This window comes from Pimephales promelas, chromosome 5 (genome assembly GCF_988280905.1).
Source record: "Pimephales promelas chromosome 5, fPimPro1.hap1.1, whole genome shotgun sequence".
Lineage (NCBI taxonomy): Eukaryota > Metazoa > Chordata > Actinopteri > Cypriniformes > Leuciscidae > Pimephales > Pimephales promelas.
In genome coordinates, this window is record NC_142773.1 from 34815901 (window position 1) to 34836776 (window position 20876).

Consider the following 20876-nt stretch of genomic DNA (forward strand, 5'->3'; position numbering starts at 1 on the left):
TTAACACTGTTCTCCAAGCTTGGACCTATAAAAATTACATATCTACACAAAAAAAGATATGTTGAGTTTTTGAACCGCATACTAGTTTACTACCTTTTACTACTTTTACACCACCTTACTTTTATTATTACCTTATACTACCTTTTATTATATGGCAGAAATGGTCATTTGTAATGGAGTAGTATTGCGGCAGTGCAAAGCCCCCTTTTTCCAGTTGCGCTGAAAAACAACTAATTTACTAATGTTAATTTTATATATATGTATAAACAATATATTTCTATTTTATTGTAAAATATGGATATATTTACAAACATTTAAGTGTTTTGAAAACGTAGAGATATCAACTCAGTTACGCCATTTGTACTTCAAGGGAGTGGGCGGAGTTAAAGAACTATTTTGACATTAGTTGCTTTTCTCGACTCTCTGATTGGTTTGATTTTTTTGTAAAGTTTCATGGGTAATGTAGTTTTTCCCACCAGGAATTCTGCTGTTAAACATGATTATTTTAAAAATAAAATGAAATAAAGTGGACTGATAGCTCACATTTGGTCTTATAAGTTATATTCAAAATCAAAAATGTTCACAAAATACTCGACAATTAATATTAGTGTTAGTTTATTTTCTGTGCACATTTCCGGTTTATCGCAGCGAGCGCATGACGTCGGCAGGCTGAGAGTTCAGAAACTCATTGTCGTCTGATAATGGTGCACTGTCTCTTTAAGAACTCAGTATTCACACATATCGACTGATGTGTGACGTACATATTTACAATCGTACTTTATCTACCGACCGCCTGTCGCTTGTTTTGTTGTTGCCTTCTTTACCGAGGTTCACGCGTGTGTTTCTAGTTTTTGTTGACTTATATCACTCACTAATGAAAGTAAGAGAATGTTTTAAGGTCAAAACGCAACTTTTGATATTTTATTTGCCGATTTAAAGTAACCTTGGACTAACGTACAGTTTAGGAAAGTTAGGGGACACACATGCTTTCGATTATTGTTTAAGTGAACACATTCAATCGGCTTGCTTAACGGATTAAAAACCTGCCCGAGTTTGGAAGAATGAAACTCAAATGTCTACGGAGAAAAGTTGAAAACGGGGTAATTAGCTAGAAGTTTGGACACAGCCATGGCGACTCAAATAACCTGAGGCTTTCTGAATAAGCGCATTGTGCAATGGGGACTCAAAGAAACGGGTTCTGCAAACAGGAGACTTTCATTCTCTCTGTTGATGTGGGAACAACCTCCATAAGGTGCCATGTGTACGATAAGAGTGCCAATATCAGGGGGTCCTGCACCTCGAAGGTAAATGACAGCAGGTTGACTGGAATGATTACCTTGACATGATTGTGCCAGTGCCTTCCAATGTGTGAAATCCTGACAGCAGCTTCCTTGTTGCAGGTGTCCCTTCTGTATCCTCAGCCTGGATGGGTAGAGATTGACCCTGATGAACTGTGGAAAGGGTTTGTCACTGTAGTCAAAGGAGCAGTTCAAGGTCAGACTTTTTTATTCAGCCTCTAATATCACACAAGCATGCACACAAAAACATGTATGAATGTCATTGCAGCAGATATCAAAACATCTAGTGACATGCCTGCAAACAAATCATGCTAGAATAATGCAGCATAATAAATAGCAAAATCATGCAATCATTATGTAGGCCTATTTTTGTTTTATATAAACAGTATAATATTGGATGTTTATTATAACCTTTATTTTACCAGGAAAAGAAGCACATTGAGATTAATAATCTCTTTTATAAGAGCGTCCCGGCAGACACGGCTCGTTTGAGTTTAACAGATAACATCCATCAACACACAAGCAAATCCAATCAAATTTCAATATCAATTCATAATTAGCTAAAACATCTACAGCCCGATGTTTCATTCTCAAAATTGTTTAAAACTACTTTAAAAATGTCCAACGAAATCAGCTCCCTATATTTCAATGTACTTTGCAAATGAATCCAGGCAATGGGAGCAGCAAATTTAAATGCCAGTGCATCACATTACATTTTCACCAACTTACAGGATATAACGTTTATTGTAGTTATATGGGCACACAGTTTTTCTTGTTTTTGAATCCATTTGGCCAAAATCTCATGATATAAAAGATGAGTGCTATGCACAGGATATTTAAAACAGTCTGGTATTTGCAGTCTAGTTAAAGCAAATATACTAAGACTCTTCTCCACCCTTTAAATACAAAAAAAAACAAAAAAACATTAGACATCAGTTCTTTATTTACCTTTGCTTCGCAAACAATTAGAGACAGTCCAAACTGTGTGTGGCACTTAATTTAAGATAGAGGTGGGTGGAGTAAGTTTGACTGACAGTTTGATGATCCAATGAAGTTAAAAGGTTTAGTCCTCTTTTAAATGCTTTTTTTAAATGGTTGGAAATAATTTGGCATAGACTGTCAATGGAGGGACAGAAATCTTCATTTGTGTTTCAAAGATGAGCAAAGGTCTTACAGATTTGGAACGTCATGCGGGTGAGTAAAAGATGACAGTTTTTTGGTGAACTAAACCTTTAAATAGGAGGCCTTTGAATATTGTCTTGTACAAAGGGGCCTTGTTGTCAAAAAGGTTTAGAACCACTGCGGTAAATGTTGTTGGTACATGAGTTCAAATGCCTGAATAAGGCTATAATAGAGACTGGTACCTCTCTGTTCTCTCTGTGATTTAGACTCAGGCTTGCAGATGCGCCAAATGGAAGGTCTTGGCATTTCAACCCAGAGGGCAACGTTCATGACCTGGGATAGGTAAGTATATGTTAAATCCTGTGATTGCTCATCAGAAAGCACTGTGGACAAACAGAGATGACTTTTTTTTTTGTTATTATCTCCAGAAACACAGGAAAACCATTTCATAATTTCATCACCTGGCAGGACATGAGGGCAGTCGAATTGGCAAGTTCGTGGAACAGGTCCTGTACTATGAAGGTAAGGCTGCTGTGGATGATGTCATCATCTTGTCGACATGTTTGTTCATTTCAGACTCTCATTGAATCACTGGAACAGATCAATTGACATAATTCAAATGACCACGTCCACGACCATTATTACTTTTCAAACATTTGGGCATTTTGGGTCATTTAACATTAAATTATATGTATATATTAGGGCTGTGCAAAAGTTAATTGCGATTAATCGCATCCAAAATAAAAGTCTGTGTTTACATAATATATTTGTGTGTGCAGTATATAATTATTTTGTATATATAAATACACACACATGCATGTATATATTTAAGAAAATATGTTATTCATATATAAAATATTTATATTTATATAATATAGATTATGTATTTATAAATATATACAGAATTTAAGCACAAATAATTCTTAAATATATACATGCATGCATAGGTATTTATATATACAAAATAATTATATACAGCACACACAAATATATTATGTAAACACAGACTTTTATTTTGGATGCGATTAATCGCAATTAACTTTTGCACAGCCCTAGTATATATATATATAAGATAAGATATAGATATATAAGATATATATAAGATAAGACATTCAATTGACGGTAAAGACTTACAATCTTACAAAAATGTTACTATTTCAGAAAGTTTTTCTGTTCAAAAACTTTCTATTCATCATAGAATCCTGAAAAAATGGATCACATGAATATATTAGATTGTGAAATATTACAATTTGAAATAACATTTATTTTAATATATTTAAAAAATCAGTTGTGTAATTTTATCACAACAAATAGAACACGATAGTTCACAAAATTGTTCTATTAGCGCTTATAAAATATTTGTGCAAACAAAACAAAAATGATGGATTATTGGTTGCCAAGCTGTTGGTAGATTTTTGGTAGTTGGTACAGTTAATGCTGATCTCCAAATGGCTAAACAATTTCTTATACAATTTTAAAACAGTCAATACAACAGTTTACAGCAGTTTATTTCTGCAAACAAAGTGTGTATTGTTTGGACTGTGGCAGTTCGTAGTGTTTATCATTCATTGTGTATGTGAATGAATGAGTATTTCATTCCAAGTACTGTAAGCTAAATAAGCAATACAGCAGTGAAACGAGAACCTCTGTGACTTCTCGAAGACGGATTGCTGATATTTTTGTGTAACATGCTGACAGTGAATATGTGGCTAAAAGTGTTCATGTTTGAGTCGGCAGAATTCCCTTCTTAATAGCTGGTTTGAATTTCATGACCCGGTTTGGTCAGTTAATGCTCTTATGGTTTGCATCATTCACATTGATAGTTTTTTGTCACATCATAGTTGAGACAAATCTTTTCAGTTTGAAAATAGTGACCCATGTTATTGCAGCTTCTTATTAGTATCAATGTCCACATATTTGTAATGGCAGATAAAACTAGTTCTTCTTGTTTCAACACTGGAAAATGTTTTCATTATCTTATCATAGAGGGGAGAGGTCAAGCTGGAAGTTGGGGCTGGTATTCTGTTTTACTGGTTAAGTTCCTTTAAGGGTTTTTTTTTTCTTGTCCATGTAATGCTGCTTTAATATTTAAAATATTTAAAGTCAGCATGATATGGAGGTTGTGATCATCATCTATTCTTCCCGATTGTGACGCTTACACGAGTGAAATGGCTTCTTTAACAAGAAAAAAGTAGAGCAAGATCTAAATGCAGCAGTCTTTATTTTCAAACTAACTAAAATCTTTACAAAACCAAATAAGCAAGTACAGAACAAACTAGAATATAGATGTCGACAGACAAGGAACAGACTGAAACACAGGCTTAAATATACAGGGAACAGATCAGGGAATCTAGACACAGCTGGAACAAATTAACTCCTAACGACAGTAATTAACAAGCCAACAGGTGACGGGGATTAAATCAATGAAACATGCAAACTGTGTCCCAATTCACCTGAAAAAGCAAAATAGCACCCATTTAAAGTCGAGGGCAAATTAGGTGAACGGATAATAAATACTAATTAATAGATAGAATTAATAATAAATAGAATTAATAAATACTGCTATTTTTTCATAAAAATTAAGATTTGTCTATTTTGATTTTATGCTGACGTTACCAGCATATTTATTTGTATGTATGTGTTACGACAGGCGGTACATGGGGTAACGAAGATGCTGCACTATCTCACCAGACAGAAGCGGTTCCTTGCAGCCAGTTTGGTTGTTTTTAATACCCATCATGTGTCACTGCGTCTTGTCTGGGCCTTGAACAATATCCCTCAGGTAAACCAGGATTAGTTAAAATTTGGTATTCAGTATTTGTCTTCTGTAGGAAAAGTAATTTTTGAACCGATCCTTCTCTCTCCTCAGTTGCGGCAGGCAGTTGAAGACGGCTCGTGTTACTTTGGGACCATAGACACCTGGCTTCTGTACAAACTCACTAAAGGTGGATGTTCCATTATTTAAAAAAAAAAAAATCATAAATTGATGGATCCTGTACTAGAAGTCACCTGAATAGTGGAAATCAGATCTCTGTGTGGATAGAATTCTAGCTGGATTTCTTTGGCTATGTTCACACTATCACTATCCCTTATTATAGAGCTCAGCTCAGTACTTTTAAAGTTCTGTTATGTTTTATTGTTTGTTTGCAGGCCTGGTTCATGCTACAGATTACTCTAATGCCAGTGCAACAGCAATATTTGATTCCTATCAGGTCAGTTACAGCTGTTCGATTTCTATATTTGTGTAATTGCTGTTATCTGATCATTACCTTTGGTTTGTTGACTTGAGTACAAACACACGTGCCTTGAGAGATAGACAAATAGACAGTTAAAGGTATAGTTCACCCAAAAATTACATTCTGTCATCATTTACTCACATTATTCCAAACCTGTATAACTTTCTATCTTACATTGAACACAGAAGAAGAATATTAGCTGACTTTTAATAAACCCAGACAAAATCGATATAACACTGTCATAGCAAATAACAAAAAATCCACAAATAACAATGTTCCACATTTGAAATTACTTTTCTTACAACACAAATCCCTGTTCTTGTTTTTATTTTTTTTTTACAAAATCTTTGATAAATTGCAAGCACATCACATATTTTTCTTATGGAAAAAACAGTTTGCAAGGGTTTCCATTCAAACTATTGTTTGTGAATCAAACGTTTAAGCATAAAGAGCGTGGTCAGCAGTATATTTTATTGATCATTTTTTGGGTGAATTATCCTTCTAGGGCTGCCCAAGTTTGTGTTGTGTTTTTTTTTTCCATAGTGTCTTGTAATGTGTTTCTGTAAGTGGTGCTTGTTCATAGATACTGTCTGTTCATAGTGTGTGTTTGTGTGATCATCAGATGTGCTGGAGTGGATTTATTTGCTCACTCCTCTCTATACCTCTCTCCATCCTTCCCAGGGTGCAGAACACAAGGTACTCATGCACCGTGAATTGTTCCAATACTTCCAGAATACTTTTTAGTGCACTTTTGATGAAATAATTAATGCTCTCTTTTTATGTATTTAGTCACAAATTTGGAACATGCGATCCATCCATATTTGGAGTGCCCATCCCAATCATGTCTGTTGTGAGTATAAATGATGTCTAGCAGTATTACTTCATTTTTTTTATAAAGACAATACACCTCAATTAACATTTCTGTAAATGTACCCTTTTTTATGACATGTGCTTGATTGTGTTTGGTGCCACAACCCTACCTGTCATGTATTTGTCACAGATGGCGGACCAACAAGCAGCCATGTTTGGACAATGCTGTTTTGACACTGGAGATGTGAAAATTACTATGGGCACAGGGACCTTCATGGACATCAATACAGGAAACAAACCACACACATCTGTAGCTGGTATGACCTTCCTGTGCTGATCTTACCTTGACTAATACGCTCACAATGTTCAACTGTAAAAGAACTACTCACTGTAAAAAATGTTGTTGGTTTAACTTAAATTAAGTAACCTGGTTGCCTTAAATTTTTAAGTTAATTGAACTGGAAAAAGTGAGTTAATACAATGAAGGAGATTGATTTAATCATCAGAAACTCAAAATAATAAGTTATCTCAACTAAATAAATTATTTAAGTTGATTTGACAAAAGAAAAAAATGTTGTGATAACAAATCTTGAAAATATTTTTTTACAGTGTAATAAATGACTAGAACTATTACTAATCGAAACCAGTAACACAAAGCAAATTTAGACCCCATGAAATCAGCTTTTGGGACTTTTGGTGTGCCCTACCATTCAAAGTGAAAATAATAACTGACTTATTGTTTTTTAATACTAGTATTTATTCAGCAAGGATGCAAATTGATCATCTGTGAGCGTAAATGCTGATCTTTTGAACTTTCTATTAATCAAAGGATACTGAAAAAAAAGATCAAGTTTTTTCACAAAAATATTAAGCAGCAACTGTTTTCAACGTTGATGCATAAGAAATGTTTCTTGACCCGCAAATCAGCATATGAAAATAATTTCTGAAGGATTATGTGACACTAGCTGCGTTTGCATTGTCCTGCGAATTGAAAATACACCAATGGAAACACGTAGTTTTTGCATTTTGCAAAAACTACTATATATCGCAAAAAAGCTTGTACGCTCGCATGGGGTGGTTTTCAGCCAATTCGAAAAAGGAATATTTTGTAAAGCTGCGATGGAGACAGTTTTCCGCATTTACAGGTCACTTGGCGTACGTAAAAGAAGATCCTTCTTTAAAGGTGGTGCGGTATGTTTGGACCGAAAACGAGACGGAGTTCTTTATTAAACTCATAAAAGACAAAAGAATTATGGGAATACTGGATTCTGCCACAATTTATCAAGACTTCGAAGCAGATAGGAAGGAGAAGCCTCATATATGCCGCTCCCAAGTATGAGGTGCTTTTCTTGCCATTAATGCTTGGACAACACACCTACGTCTCCTTCGATTAAAAATAATGACTAGTGCACTGGCAGGGATACATAAATATACTAGCATTTGTTGCCATGATTTTTGTAATGACTTTTCGCGAGAGAAATAAAATGACATTTTAGTCGCATACCATCATTTAATGGAAACAATAGCTTTTGTTTCACATTTATAAACAGCAGTGGGACTTTTGTACAGCAGTGCACATTACTGGAAACACCAGGTTTGGGCATGATGTCTCATTGACTCATTGATGAATCAGTGTGATTAGTTAGAAATGAGACACTAATGTGTACATTTGTTGATCCATCTCTCTTTTTCATCTCTCTGCATCATGTGTTTTCTGAATAGGCCTTTATCCGCTGGTGGGCTGGAAGATCGGTGCTGAAGTTGTGTATCTGGCTGAAGGTAACGCCGCTGGAACGGGTGCTGCGATTAAATGGGCACATGATCTAGGTGAGGAGGATTACCAATGTGCATTTACTTGCAAAGTAACAAGCCCACACATATCAATATGCATTTTCACTACATACATACAAATATAACCATTGAAGATTGTAGATGCACACTCAACTCCATTATGAGAATATATTTAACTTTAACTAGATCTTGTTGCAATTCTATTATTGTAGTGTAATTTCTTTGGTGCCTGTCTTACAGAACTCTTTTCTGATGTGAAGGAGACCGAAGCCATAGCCAAAAGTGTGGAAGACTCAGATGGCGTATATTTTGTGCCTTCTTTCAGTGGCTTACAAGTGTGTTTAAGTGCATCTGTGATATTTTGCCTCATAGACTCATTTATGTCTTTTTGTTATTAACTCATGGTTCACCTCATGGATTTGTTATTATTTGTAATAGAGCAGATTCTTAAATCGTGTCATGTCATTTGATTAGACATCCATCAATCTGTTCCACTGTCTGAAAGAACTGGGTGATGATTCACTTATGCAAGAGATCCAAGATTATCTGAAAGACTATGATTATGTGTGTTTATGTGCTACAGACCCCTTTGAATGATCCTAAAGCTTGTGCCTCTTTCATGGGCTTAAAACCTTCCACAACCAAGAGACAACTGGTCCGAGCCATTCTGGAGTCCATAGCGTTCAGGTGAGCTGAGCAAAGCTGCTTGCAGGATCTGACTATCATCAACAGATCACTCATGAATCAAAGAATATGATCTGTTAAAGTTATAAAAAGACAGAAGGGATGGATCTTGTTAGGGTCAGAAATTAACCATGGCTTTGGAAAATATCGCTCCTTTATTAACTTTTACTAATGAAAGTTAATAAAGCTGCAAGCAACATTTATCGGGGTTCAAGCGTTTAAGGCTTTTAAGCACATATGCGGAAAAAAGATATTAAGTTTTATTTAGCAAGCTTGTAAACACTTAGAAACCAAAATGACTCATGAAAATATGTCCCAAATTTAGCGAAAATATCTATTTCTGTTCACAAGTTGTAGCCTTTTTTGTAAATATGGCCACTGACATATATAACATTTTGGCACTTTCTAATTTTCTTGATAATTATTGACAATCAGACTCTAGAGAATCTTGCTGCACGGGTTTGGTTCCGGTCAGGCCAAAAACCTAGAGCTAGTTCGCAAAAGTAGGTTTTTTGGAAAAAAAACAAAAACCTGGAAAATTCTCAGGATGACCCTCTTAAGCCAAGGATTCCAACAATTTAAGACACGCCTAACGGTTTAAGAGTTATGAGCCATTTTGAACTTTTGACCGGTGTAGCGCCCCGTCAGGCTGATCAGGGCTACGTGCTTGAACCCCTAATAATAAAAAATCCTTACAATTACATTAGGGTTTCAGCACTTCACTGTTATTGTTCCTGTTCTGATAAAACACAACATAGCCTACTTAAATGATTAACTAACTCAAATATTCCAGTTCACTGCAGGACAATATTTCAGGTCACTGCAGGACAGTGTAAACTTTGTCCTCAACCGTATGTATTTTAAGGCATGTCCAATCCTTTTCGTAGAATTTAGCTTGGTATTTAACACTGTTTTCCCACTGATTCATTGAAGTCGGCATTAAACAGAAGTTGTATTAGTCTTTCTTTTTTTTTTATCAAATGGCTTTTTGAAAGAATGTAGGGTGGGACTTGATTTTGTCCATCTAGAATTGACTGGAAGATTGTGGTTTTTTTTGTTGCTGTGATGACATGCGAGTGACAGGTTGTCCCGCCCTCATGTCAGTAAACGTCATCAGAGAAGAGAATGACTGCAGGGATGAAAATGGCACCCGAGTTGTAAAGAAAGCATATTGGCTTGTTGAGGCCCCTGATGATGCTTTTCTTCACACAACGCATTCTCACAATCAGTAATTATTGTAAAAAAGTATTTCTTCGAATTGTCATCTGACTAGGTTCTTCCACTACACAATCAGAAAAAAAGAAATTGGATGCAAACCACTATCCCTTGGCATTCTCTACCAATCTAAAGTAGTTAATCAGGAGTATATTAATAGGGACCCAGTCCTTGCTTCCCCTTTAAGAAAAGTTTTATCCTTCAGATAAATGAAGGAAACTCCTGATTGAACTTTACTCAAAAGCCCATGGGGTATTCCACGTTAACTTACTGTCACATATACCCTGAACTCTCTGAACTCTGAACTCTCCCTGAACTCTCACATATACCCTGTTTACTCGTGGTATGCAGGTTATGTTCAAAGAATAAGCTTCTATAGCAACTTGCATAATCAGAAATTTACCGGTTTTTGAACTGAAAGTTGAGGTTACAAGTTGTGTAAACTTACCCTGCTAAGTTGCATAACCTGCTATACCCAATTTTCCTACTTTACTCCTCAGCTGGTGTCTTTGCCCATCAAGTAATTGACTTATCCAATCCCATCTCATGAGAAAACCTTTTAAGTTTGTGTGGAGCAAATTTGATCTTTCAGATGTGTGTTTGTATACATTTAAACATTGTAATTTCAAATGAAAATCCAATTTAAAAAGTAAGCATCAAAGCATGAAGTAAATAGGGTCTAACACTGTAAACCTAATCTTCAGGGTCATGAGAAGATAGTATGAAAATGTACGGATGAGTTTGTTGGTATTAATTCATACAAATTGCCAACAATTTGCTCTGATGGACTTATAGGTAACGACCAAAGTTTTAATTCCAGCGCATCTCTTGTTATAACACCCTTGTGTACATACTTGCAAATAACAGCCAGTCTCACTCTGATTTTCAGGAACAAGCAGCTCTTTGATGTCATGCTTAGGGAAACGCGTATTCCCATCACTAAAATCAGGTGAGGGTTTCAGCCCAGTTCTGTCTTGTAGCATAGCCTGATCCTCCTACCTGCCTAAACTTGCATGTATTTCTGCACATTTATAGGGCAGATGGAGGTGTATGCACAAATGATTTCATCATGCAGTTGACCGCTGATCTATTGGGGCGTAAGATAGCACGTCCATGTCACTTTGAGATGTCTTGCCTTGGAGCTGCTTTTGTTGCGGGACTAGGAACAGGTAAGGAAAAACACATTATAAAGCCTACTATGATGTCCTATAAAGCCTTCTGTATCTATTTGATATGCACATTTCTAAGGCCTCTAAATAATCAACATGATCAAATATTTGCAAGTAACAGTCGCCTGATGCTTTTATATTTTAAGTAGTCTGCTGTACTGTTATAAAGATTTATTGATATTTCATGATATCAGAATTTCATATTTTTACTCTGTTTGGGCCTCTGAATAAGATTGAGGATTTTTTTCCCTTCCTCTTATATCATACTATATGAGCCATAAAAGCCTGATGTATCGTGAAAAATTAAACCTTTTTTTTTAATTGTGTCTAAAGGTTCAATATACTGTTACATTTGAATAAAAACTGAATATACCAGGCTTTAGAGAGTTAATCTGCCCATTTTATTCTGAATCGTCCTTTAGGATACTGGAAGAACCAAGGGGAGCTGAAGAAGCTTTTGACCACTGACCTACATTTCCTACCTCGAAAGAGTAAAGCAGAAGGGGACAATGGAGACCAATACAGAGATGTCCTTCAGAGCTGGGAGAGGGCTCTTCAGCGGTCCATGCACTGGTACAACCAGCCCTGATTTACCACAAGTTTATTCTGTAAACAGCGGTGGGGCGTTTCTCTTTCTCACTGAGAAAAACACTTAAATAGTATAATTCCAATCTAGAAACTTGCAGATCAATGGTTTATGAGTACAGTTGCCTAATCGTGAGGGGTTTTACAGATTTACAACTTGTTTGTGCAAATCCAAGCCACTCAGTTGTGAATCCAGGAGTATTATTACGAGGTTGCAGGCTGCAGGACGATTCCTACTTTAGAATAAGATAGATGTTGCATTATGATTTTGCCAATCAATACTTTAGCCATTAGGCACTGAAAATCAATCAGTGCCTTTATCAAACTACTGTTTAATAAATATGAACAAATTAATTTAACTCACTGTGTGCCTTAATGAGGGGCTTTTGTATGAGTGATCCTCGGTTTCTCATCTCTTAAATGATGACATCTCACTCTGAGAGGACTATAGTAATATCTAATTCGTGTTGTTTACATAAATGGGATGCGAGTAAGTGAAAATTACTGCTCTTTCTCACCTTTATTAATACACTGAGTTTATACATGTTTTATCCATTATTAGGAGTGTATGGAAATTATACAAGCGCTATTGTAATTTTCAGTTGATTAGTATTTTTTCTAATTGCACATATAGTTTTGATGTTATGTTTAAACATTAAATGTGCCTCTTAATACTAAGACAATGCTGCAAACATGGAAAACCTGATACCTTATTTACTTTCTTTTTTCCGCTTGGTAGTATCTACAGTGGCTAATGATATAATTCATTCAACTGTAGTAAATAAGTGACTGTGAAACTGTAATATCATAGGATGTTATCAGGGCTTAAAAGAAAGAACAGACACATTTGTTGTAAAGGAAAGTATTTTATGAATAGACTGTCAAAGAACTCTTAACATTGTGCTATGTTTCATGTCAGTATGTGAATTTGTTTGTTTTAATAAATGTCCAATATGCCATTGTAATGTCAAATTGTGTGCCTTGTCATGCAAATAAATCCCAGGTTTTCAATCTATTTCATTTATTTAAAATGTGACCTTTTTAGTTACTAAAATACTAACTAATTAAAGACATGATAGGCATTATATAATGTATGGGGCTAAAATTGTTAGTTACAGTAGTGTTTTGTTGAAAATAGTTTGCTGAAGCTCTGGGTGAGTGTTATATCCCGAACAATGTAATATACAGTGCAAATCGCACAATAATAAAGGCTAAACTGAATAAGGACCCCTTACGATTATGTAAAGGATTCTTTTGTTATGAGCACGAAATAATCCTAAAAAATAAATTATAATCTCAGAGCATTATCTGCGTATGGTTTTTGTCGTGCATTTTATTATTATGTAATCGGAATTATTTATAGTCTACGGGCGTAGGCAGAGCCATGGGCGTAGGAAACGGCCTCCGTGTTTACTATTGGTTGATCTATGTGTCAATCATCTAGTGAAGTGGGCGGGTCTACAGCAAAAATGGCGACTTTATCTGTCGGAGAGCCTCAAGAGATGGAAGGTGAGCGGACTTGTCTATTTTTAATGATTTATTTTCAAAGAAGCATTTCATAAATCAGCGATTATTATTTTTGCTCTAAGCTTTTGTACACGCGCTGAGTTTTTATTTTATCTTAGCTCTTTCCATTCATTCCAACTGCAATGTGTGATTGTTTACGTTTATCATGATACAGCCGTTACTAAAGATAACATTACTCTTATAACTGCTAGTCTGCACGCATGAAATGGCGATAAAAGCTGCTTCGTTTCTTGAGTTTTCTTTTTTAGTGTATTTAAAAGGCATTATTTTGTAACAGACCTCTTTTGGCTGTTTGTATAGTTGTGTACAGGGCGTCAATGCCAATGCCAATGCCAGCACATCTTACTGGTTAGCTAATGTAGCCCACCAGCTCCCATTACCTGACAAAGTCTCACCTGTTCAGATGGACAAAGTGTAGGAGAACATGATTGTGAGCTATCAGACGTCACAAATCGAGCTGCTGTATCAGCACAGTTTGCTAGCCTGCTGCTGCTGTGGGATGAGGGTGTGTGTGTGTGTGTGTGTGTGTGTGTGTGTGTGTGTGGGATGGGCTCATTTAATAGATGGAGGCTTTGAAATAGTGCTTTCGTGTTAGTAAGGGCCACCAATCATTTTTGACCCAGATAACAGCAGTAGTATTTTGTAAGCAAGTTGGTACTGTGGGTGTGCCCTGAAATCATTTAAAATATTATAACCAGTGATTTAAAGTTGACAGGAGGGGTGAGTCTGAGGAATCTGGTGATGATGAGACCAAGAGGAAGAGTCTCAATGGAGAGGTCGACTCTCTGCAAGCCCCTTCCACTGGTGAGTGAGACCCACCTTGGTTTTATAAGAAGTCTGAGGGAAACCATTAAAAACATTCTTTATTCCCCAAATCTGTTTCCTTAATACTTCTCTCACTTCTACTTTTAGTACCTGAGGAGTCACCCGTTGACATGGACACCATAACCTTAGACCCAGATGAAGAGGTGACTGAGAAAGTCTCTTTTTTGTTACACCAATCTTTTTTTTTAGAGAGAGAGTTTAGACCAATGATGTTATTACTTGCACATTCATTGCCTTTTATTTATTTAGGATGTGGATCTGGTCCACTGTCGCATTGGGAAGATTGAGGGTCTGGAGGTTCTCCAGAAGGCAAAGGTGAGAGTATCAAATGTTGTTTCTTTAGATTATTGATGTTGTAGAATTAGTTACTAGATAAAGATTAATGGACAGTTATTTACTTAAAGTGTGGAATTTTGCCTAATTACACATCTTTAATGAGTAATTTTCTTTGTTTCCACCATCAGACAATTTCTCTCAGACAAAACCTCATCAAACGGATTGAGAACTTGGACAGTCTTGTTTCATTAAAGGAACTTGATCTTTATGACAACCAGATCCGTAAACTAGAGAATCTTCAGGCCCTAACAGAGCTCGAGTAAGTCATATATTATTTTGTCCAGCCAGACTTATTAATTTTTCTAAGTACATAAAACATTTTATTTAAACACTACTGTTCAAAAATCAGTAGTAATTATTAGACTTTATAGTTTAGTATTATGTTTTTATGTAATTATCACTTTTATTCGGAAGGATGCATTCAATTGAATAAAATTGTCAGTGAAAACTTTCATAATGTTACAAAAACCTATGTTCCCAAAAAAATGCTGGTTTTAAACTTTCTATTCATCAAAGAATCCTAAAAATGTTTCTTGAGCAAATCAGCATATTATAATGATTTCTGAAGACTTTAGTAATGATGCTGAAAGTTCAGCTTTGACGTCACAGGAATAAATTACATTTCAATAGAAAATGGTTGTTTTAAATTGTAATAATATTTCACAAATGACTGTTTTTACTATATTTTTATCAAATAAAAATTTGTTCAGCATAAGAGACTACCAACCCAGTACTTTTGAATGTTTGTGTGTACACTACAGCTTTTGCCTCATGTTCCTTCCATGAGACGAGGCTGTCCAAGTTCTCAAGGTATTCAGGACACTGTATATACACACAAACATTCAAAAGTTCTGGGTTGGTAGTCTCTTATGCTCAACAATTAGTTATTTGATAAAAATATAGTAAAAACAGTCATTTGTGAAATATTATTGCCATTTAAAATAACAATTTTTTTATTGAAATGCAATTTATTCATGTGAAGTCAAAGCTGAATTTTCAGCATGCTCTTTTATGATGAGCATGACATGTTTTTTAATGACTATTCAAATTCTCTGTGATATTTTTTGGGGGGGGATACAGATTTAAAAAAATTAAGGTAATCAAAATCTTGAAAAAATAACCTTCAGTAGTTTAGCATAATCTTTTAACATGGGATTTTAACAATAATCAAACCTGATTATTAATATTTTCAAAATGTTATCCACCAAACCAAAGTCATGTGGTGCAACTGACATTCAGGGGGAAAATAACATAAAACAAGAAAATATCATATAGAGCACCAGAGGAGATTTTTTTTTAAATCGTAAGAAATCAACAAAGATTACATTTTTAAGAGCTTTAAAAACTTGTATTGCGTGTATTTGAAGAATTAATAAAGAACAAAGCTTTTAAAAGAGTTGCTGCATGCAGTTTTCTCATTTGTGATCATAATTTGCAGGCAGCTAGATGTATCGTTCAACATATTGAGGAAGATTGAGGGATTGGATTGTCTCACAAAAGTCAAGAAGCTCTTCTTGCTTCATAATAAGATTACAAACATTTCCAACCTCGATCAGCTGACGAGCCTCCAGATGCTTGAGCTGGGCTCTAACCGCATCCGGGTGAGACATCCAAGACCAAATCAGTTATGCTATATGTACACATGTATATTCTCTTTTGCTTACTTAACATTTCTCTATTCATATTGTGAACATGTTTTCAAGCTCAAATTTAGTGCATGTTAATACTTGTATGTTCATTGTAGGTTATTGAGAATCTGGATTCTCTTAGTTCTTTGGAGAGTTTGTTCCTTGGCACGAATAAAATCACTCAACTACAGAACCTTGATGGATTGCACAATCTGACGGTCCTCAGTATCCAGGTGTGTTTGTGATTAGAAAGTGCTTTTTTAAGCCATGTTTACCTTCTCTGTTGATGTTATAACATCTGTTCCTGCCTAACAGAGTAATCGCATCACGAAGTTGGAGGGACTCCAGAATCTTGTGAACCTGCGAGAGCTTTACTTGAGTCATAATGGCATTGAAGTCATGGAGGGCCTGGAGAACAATGTAAGATCTACCATGGTTGTTCATGACATGGATGCAGTACTTTTTCCTATTCTCAATTCAACATTTATCCATAACATACTCTGAAATAATAACTTGCATGAAATATTTGTGACTTTACAAACTTCTATAGTCTTCATAAGAAGCTGTCAAGTATCAAGTAAATTTCCCTATTTCTCCAGCTATTTTATTCTGTGCCTCTCCACTGCATCTTTACTCCACAGGGGCTTTCTTTGTGTTCTGATCCGTCGTCTCATTTAGCAGTGGTTTTATTTTTATCCGTCCCAAAATATTTTAGTGCTAGAATATACAGAGCTTTCATCTTCCTCTCTTTCTTTTTTTAGAAAAAGCTAACAACTTTGGACATCGCTGCAAACAGGATAAAAAAGATTGAAAATATCAGCCATCTGACTGATTTAAAAGAATTTTGGGTAAGAAGAAACAGGTTTCATTTTTGTACATCCTATATGTTAATAATAAAATACACTACTGTTCAAAGGTTTAAGGTCAGTAAGATTTATTTGAAAGGAAATCAATACTTTTACTGATCGCTCACAAGGATGCATTAAATTGTTCAAAAGTGTAAGTAAAGACATTTGTAAAAAATATATATATATACATATATATATATATATATATATATATTTAAATAGATGCTGTTCTTATGAGCTTTCTATTTGTCAAAGTTGCCTGAAAAAAGTCAGGTCGCACTTTAGATTAGGGTCTAATTCTCACTATTAAAGGGATAGTTCACTTTGAAATTAATTTTTGATATGTTTTAGCTTACCTCCAGGGCATCCAAGATGTAGGTGTCTTTGTTTCCACAGTATTTTCAATTTTGATATTTTTAGGTCAAACTGTTCGTGTCTGTTAGCCATTTAATGGAGGTCTATGGGATCCACCTCAAAGAGCGTGCACCGAGAAGTCCAAATTAAACATGATTTAATGACTCGTAAATGTAAGTACACATTGATGCCTAAGACACGAAACGAGCAGTTTGTGTGAGAAAACGAACAGTATTTATATCGTTTTACCTCTTGTAACCACAGCCATGTTCAAGTGATCTGACAGCGCGCAAGCGCCGGTGTGGTGAAGAGACGAGTCCCACTGAAGAGATGGGTCCCAGTTTAGGACCCCATTAGTATGCCAGTAGTATCGCGTTATGTGAAGCTTGAATGCTAAATCCCGCTGCTATGTGCAAGAAAAGATAAAAGCCATCAAGTAATACATTTATTTCTATAGCGCTTTTCATAGTAGGTTGCATCAATAGCAGAGGAGAAAAGGCCGCGAAATGTAAAACAAATACTACTTTTATTGTGTCACGAAAATGTTTGTTTCGTGTCTTAGGCTGTCAATGTGTACTTACATTTACGAGTCATTAAATCATGTTTAATTTGGACTTCTCTGTCCATGCTCTTTGAGGTGGACCCCATATGCCTCCATTATATGACTGACAGACAAATAAATCCTTAACACACTTGAAGCTTTCAAATTTGTTTCCTTATTCTCTCTTATACAGATGAATGACAACCAGATAGATAACTGGGGAGACTTGGACGAACTCAAGAACGCCAAAGGTCTAGAGACTGTCTATCTGGAGAGAAACCCCCTGCAGAAGGACCCTCAATACAGACGCAAGATCATGTTGGCGCTTCCCAATGTCAGGCAGATCGATGCCACCTTCATTCGTTTCTGATCATCCACTTCACCTGCCCAGCCCAGCCATCCACTGCATATTACAAACACAATGCCACCATATCTCCCTCATGCACCTCATGGCCCTATTTACCTCTTTTATTTAACAAAAAAATATCTCACACTCCAAGTGTTGCCATTCCATGTGCCAGCACCTTTTACTCACACTGAGCCTATATAACTATGCTCTGACTTATCCTATAGCGTGAATGCTTGTTAATTTATTTTCACTTTAAGACCTGATCAGTGTGAGCTGAGAGGAGCTGATACCTATCGCACAGAAAATATATCAATGCTGACCCTTACTGCTCTTAGCATTTTGGCTAGGGCATGATTTCATTCTAGTCCCTTCCATCCTTCTAGGTGATAGGCTAAAATCAGACATTTCTACCCTGTATGATTTTACATCAGGCATTGAGAGGTGGTAAGAACGTCACATTGCATTCAGGGACTGAAGACAGCTGTGAGGAAATTCTCATTCTTTGGTGTGATCAGGGACTATTTCTTTGAGTGATATGTATGGCTACACTCATGGATTCAATTTGCATATCAGTTCTGTTTCTGGTTGTAGCAGTATGTTGAAATATTAGCTGGTTGAAATGTGACAACACATTGTTCACCTTTCGTCAATACTGAATATATAATAACAGCCTCAATGAGAGATTAATCCCATTTTAAAAGGTTCATGGCAGTTTAGATGTTCTACAGAGCAAGGTGAAATTAGGTGATTGCTTTTTTAGACCTTTTTTTGAACAACTAAATATCACATGCACTCAAAATATTCACACACTTCATATTAATGCATGACCTGAGAAGTAATTTTGTCCCCCCCTAATAGGAGGTGAATGGAAGAGGCCATATTGTGGTGACGGTGTTAGGCCACTCCCATTTGACCAGTGGGAGGGGGGTTTGAGAGGGCTCAGCTGATGCTGTATAAAATGAACCCAACCCCTTTTAAAAGGGTCAGAGAACAACTGTGTAGGATTGCTTTTAATTTGCTCAAATTTTCACTTTGTTTTACAAGCTTGGTTGACTGTTTCAGAATTGAATGTACTATAAATAATAAACTGAATTTGAACTGCTCATCTTTCAGACACTTGTTTTGCATTCAAGACACACAGGTTAACTCTTATTTCACAATGCTACTTATTATACATTGCCAATTGCGATATTGATTGAATCAATTTTGGATTAATTTGATAATTTAGTTAATATACAGAAGAACGTATATTCCCATAAACACACAAAAGTGAATAGACAGATCCAACCTATTACCATCTTATTTTACAAGAATAGTCTTGTCAGATCTACATACTGCAGATGTCAAATTAAAACATTAAGTATGTGTGAACTGGTCTTGTGAATTATATTGACGATAAAATAGAGAACAGTATTAGAGCTTTAAGCGTATAATAAAAACGGTAAGACTAATGATCAAATGGGTTGAATAGAAAGTCATAAATTAAATGATCCAAATATAAGTAAATGGTTTTACATATATATATATATATATATACATACATATACACACATACACTGCCGTTCAAATATTTGGGATTGGTAATTTTTTTAATGTTTTTTAACAGAAGACTCCTATGCTCACCAACGCTGCATTTATTTGATTAAATAAACAATATCTTCTTTAAATATTATGACAATTTAAATTAAGTTTTCTATTTTAATATATTTTAAAAATGTAATTTATCCCTGCGATGCAAACCTAAACTTTCAGCATCATTACTCCAGTCTTTAGTGTCACATGATCCTTCAGAAATCATTCTGATATGCTGATTTTATGCTCAAAAAACATTAATTATTGTAAATGTTGAAAACAGTTGTGGACTTTTTTTTTTAGAATTCCTTGATGAATAGAAAGTTCTGTTTCATTTCTATTTCATTTATACATTTCTTTACTGTAACTTTTGATCAATTTGATGCATCCTTGATGAATAAAAGTATTGATTTCATTTATCAAAAAAAAAGCTCTTCTTTTGAACTTTATCAAATAATTCTGAAATTTGTTTTTTGCATTAATAATAATAATGTAATGTAATAGGGAGGATATTAAATAATTGCAGTAAGCATAATCGACACAATTAATTAGATGTAATTGAAACAACATAATAATAAAGTGGAAATATTGTAAATATAGATTTTTATTTGACATACAATTTCATCAAATTGTTTAAAACTGCAGGGTTGAAGTGCGCATGGTGAGTTGCTGAGTTCATTATAATATTTCACAAATTTTGCACTTTATTATAGACTGGTGTTACACTGACAATTTATAGATTTTATTTTAATCTAAATTGCGATAAATTAACCCCTGGTTTCACATACTAAGGGTTAAGTCTCAGACTAAAATGCATGTTTGAGCTGTTTTAACTGAAAGCAACTTGCACTGATCTTAAAATATGTCAGTTGTTTTGTCTCAAGATGCAAACCAGTATTTTTTTTTTTCAAAGGCGTTTATAAAAGCCATAAATGCCACAATTGAACTAAAGCTTAATCCTGGCTTAATCTAAGCCCTGTCTGTGA

General features: G+C 35.2%; 2 protein-coding genes across 2 annotated transcripts; both read left to right on the forward strand.

The window, feature by feature from the left end:
* The first annotated feature begins 820 nt into the window (after positions 1-820).
* gk5 (glycerol kinase 5) lies at positions 821-12059 on the forward strand. The gene is made up of 16 exons (XM_039675572.2): positions 821-1304; positions 1401-1494; positions 2687-2762; positions 2849-2942; positions 5071-5202; positions 5290-5365; positions 5571-5632; positions 6279-6352; positions 6446-6506; positions 6657-6783; positions 8189-8293; positions 8498-8592; positions 8841-8944; positions 11046-11105; positions 11192-11325; positions 11748-12059. The coding sequence occupies exons 1-16, from the start codon at positions 1176-1178 to the stop codon at positions 11912-11914; spliced, it is 1590 nt and encodes a 529-aa protein (XP_039531506.2). The 5' UTR covers positions 821-1175; the 3' UTR covers positions 11915-12059.
* A 1301-nt stretch (positions 12060-13360) lies between these two features.
* On the forward strand, positions 13361-18483 carry ppp1r7 (protein phosphatase 1, regulatory (inhibitor) subunit 7). The gene is made up of 10 exons (XM_039675575.2): positions 13361-13419; positions 14146-14241; positions 14350-14405; positions 14512-14577; positions 14727-14857; positions 16037-16199; positions 16343-16459; positions 16542-16646; positions 16988-17074; positions 18163-18483. The coding sequence occupies exons 1-10, from the start codon at positions 13380-13382 to the stop codon at positions 18337-18339; spliced, it is 1038 nt and encodes a 345-aa protein (XP_039531509.2). The 5' UTR covers positions 13361-13379; the 3' UTR covers positions 18340-18483.
* Positions 18484-20876: the final 2393 nt, after the last annotated feature.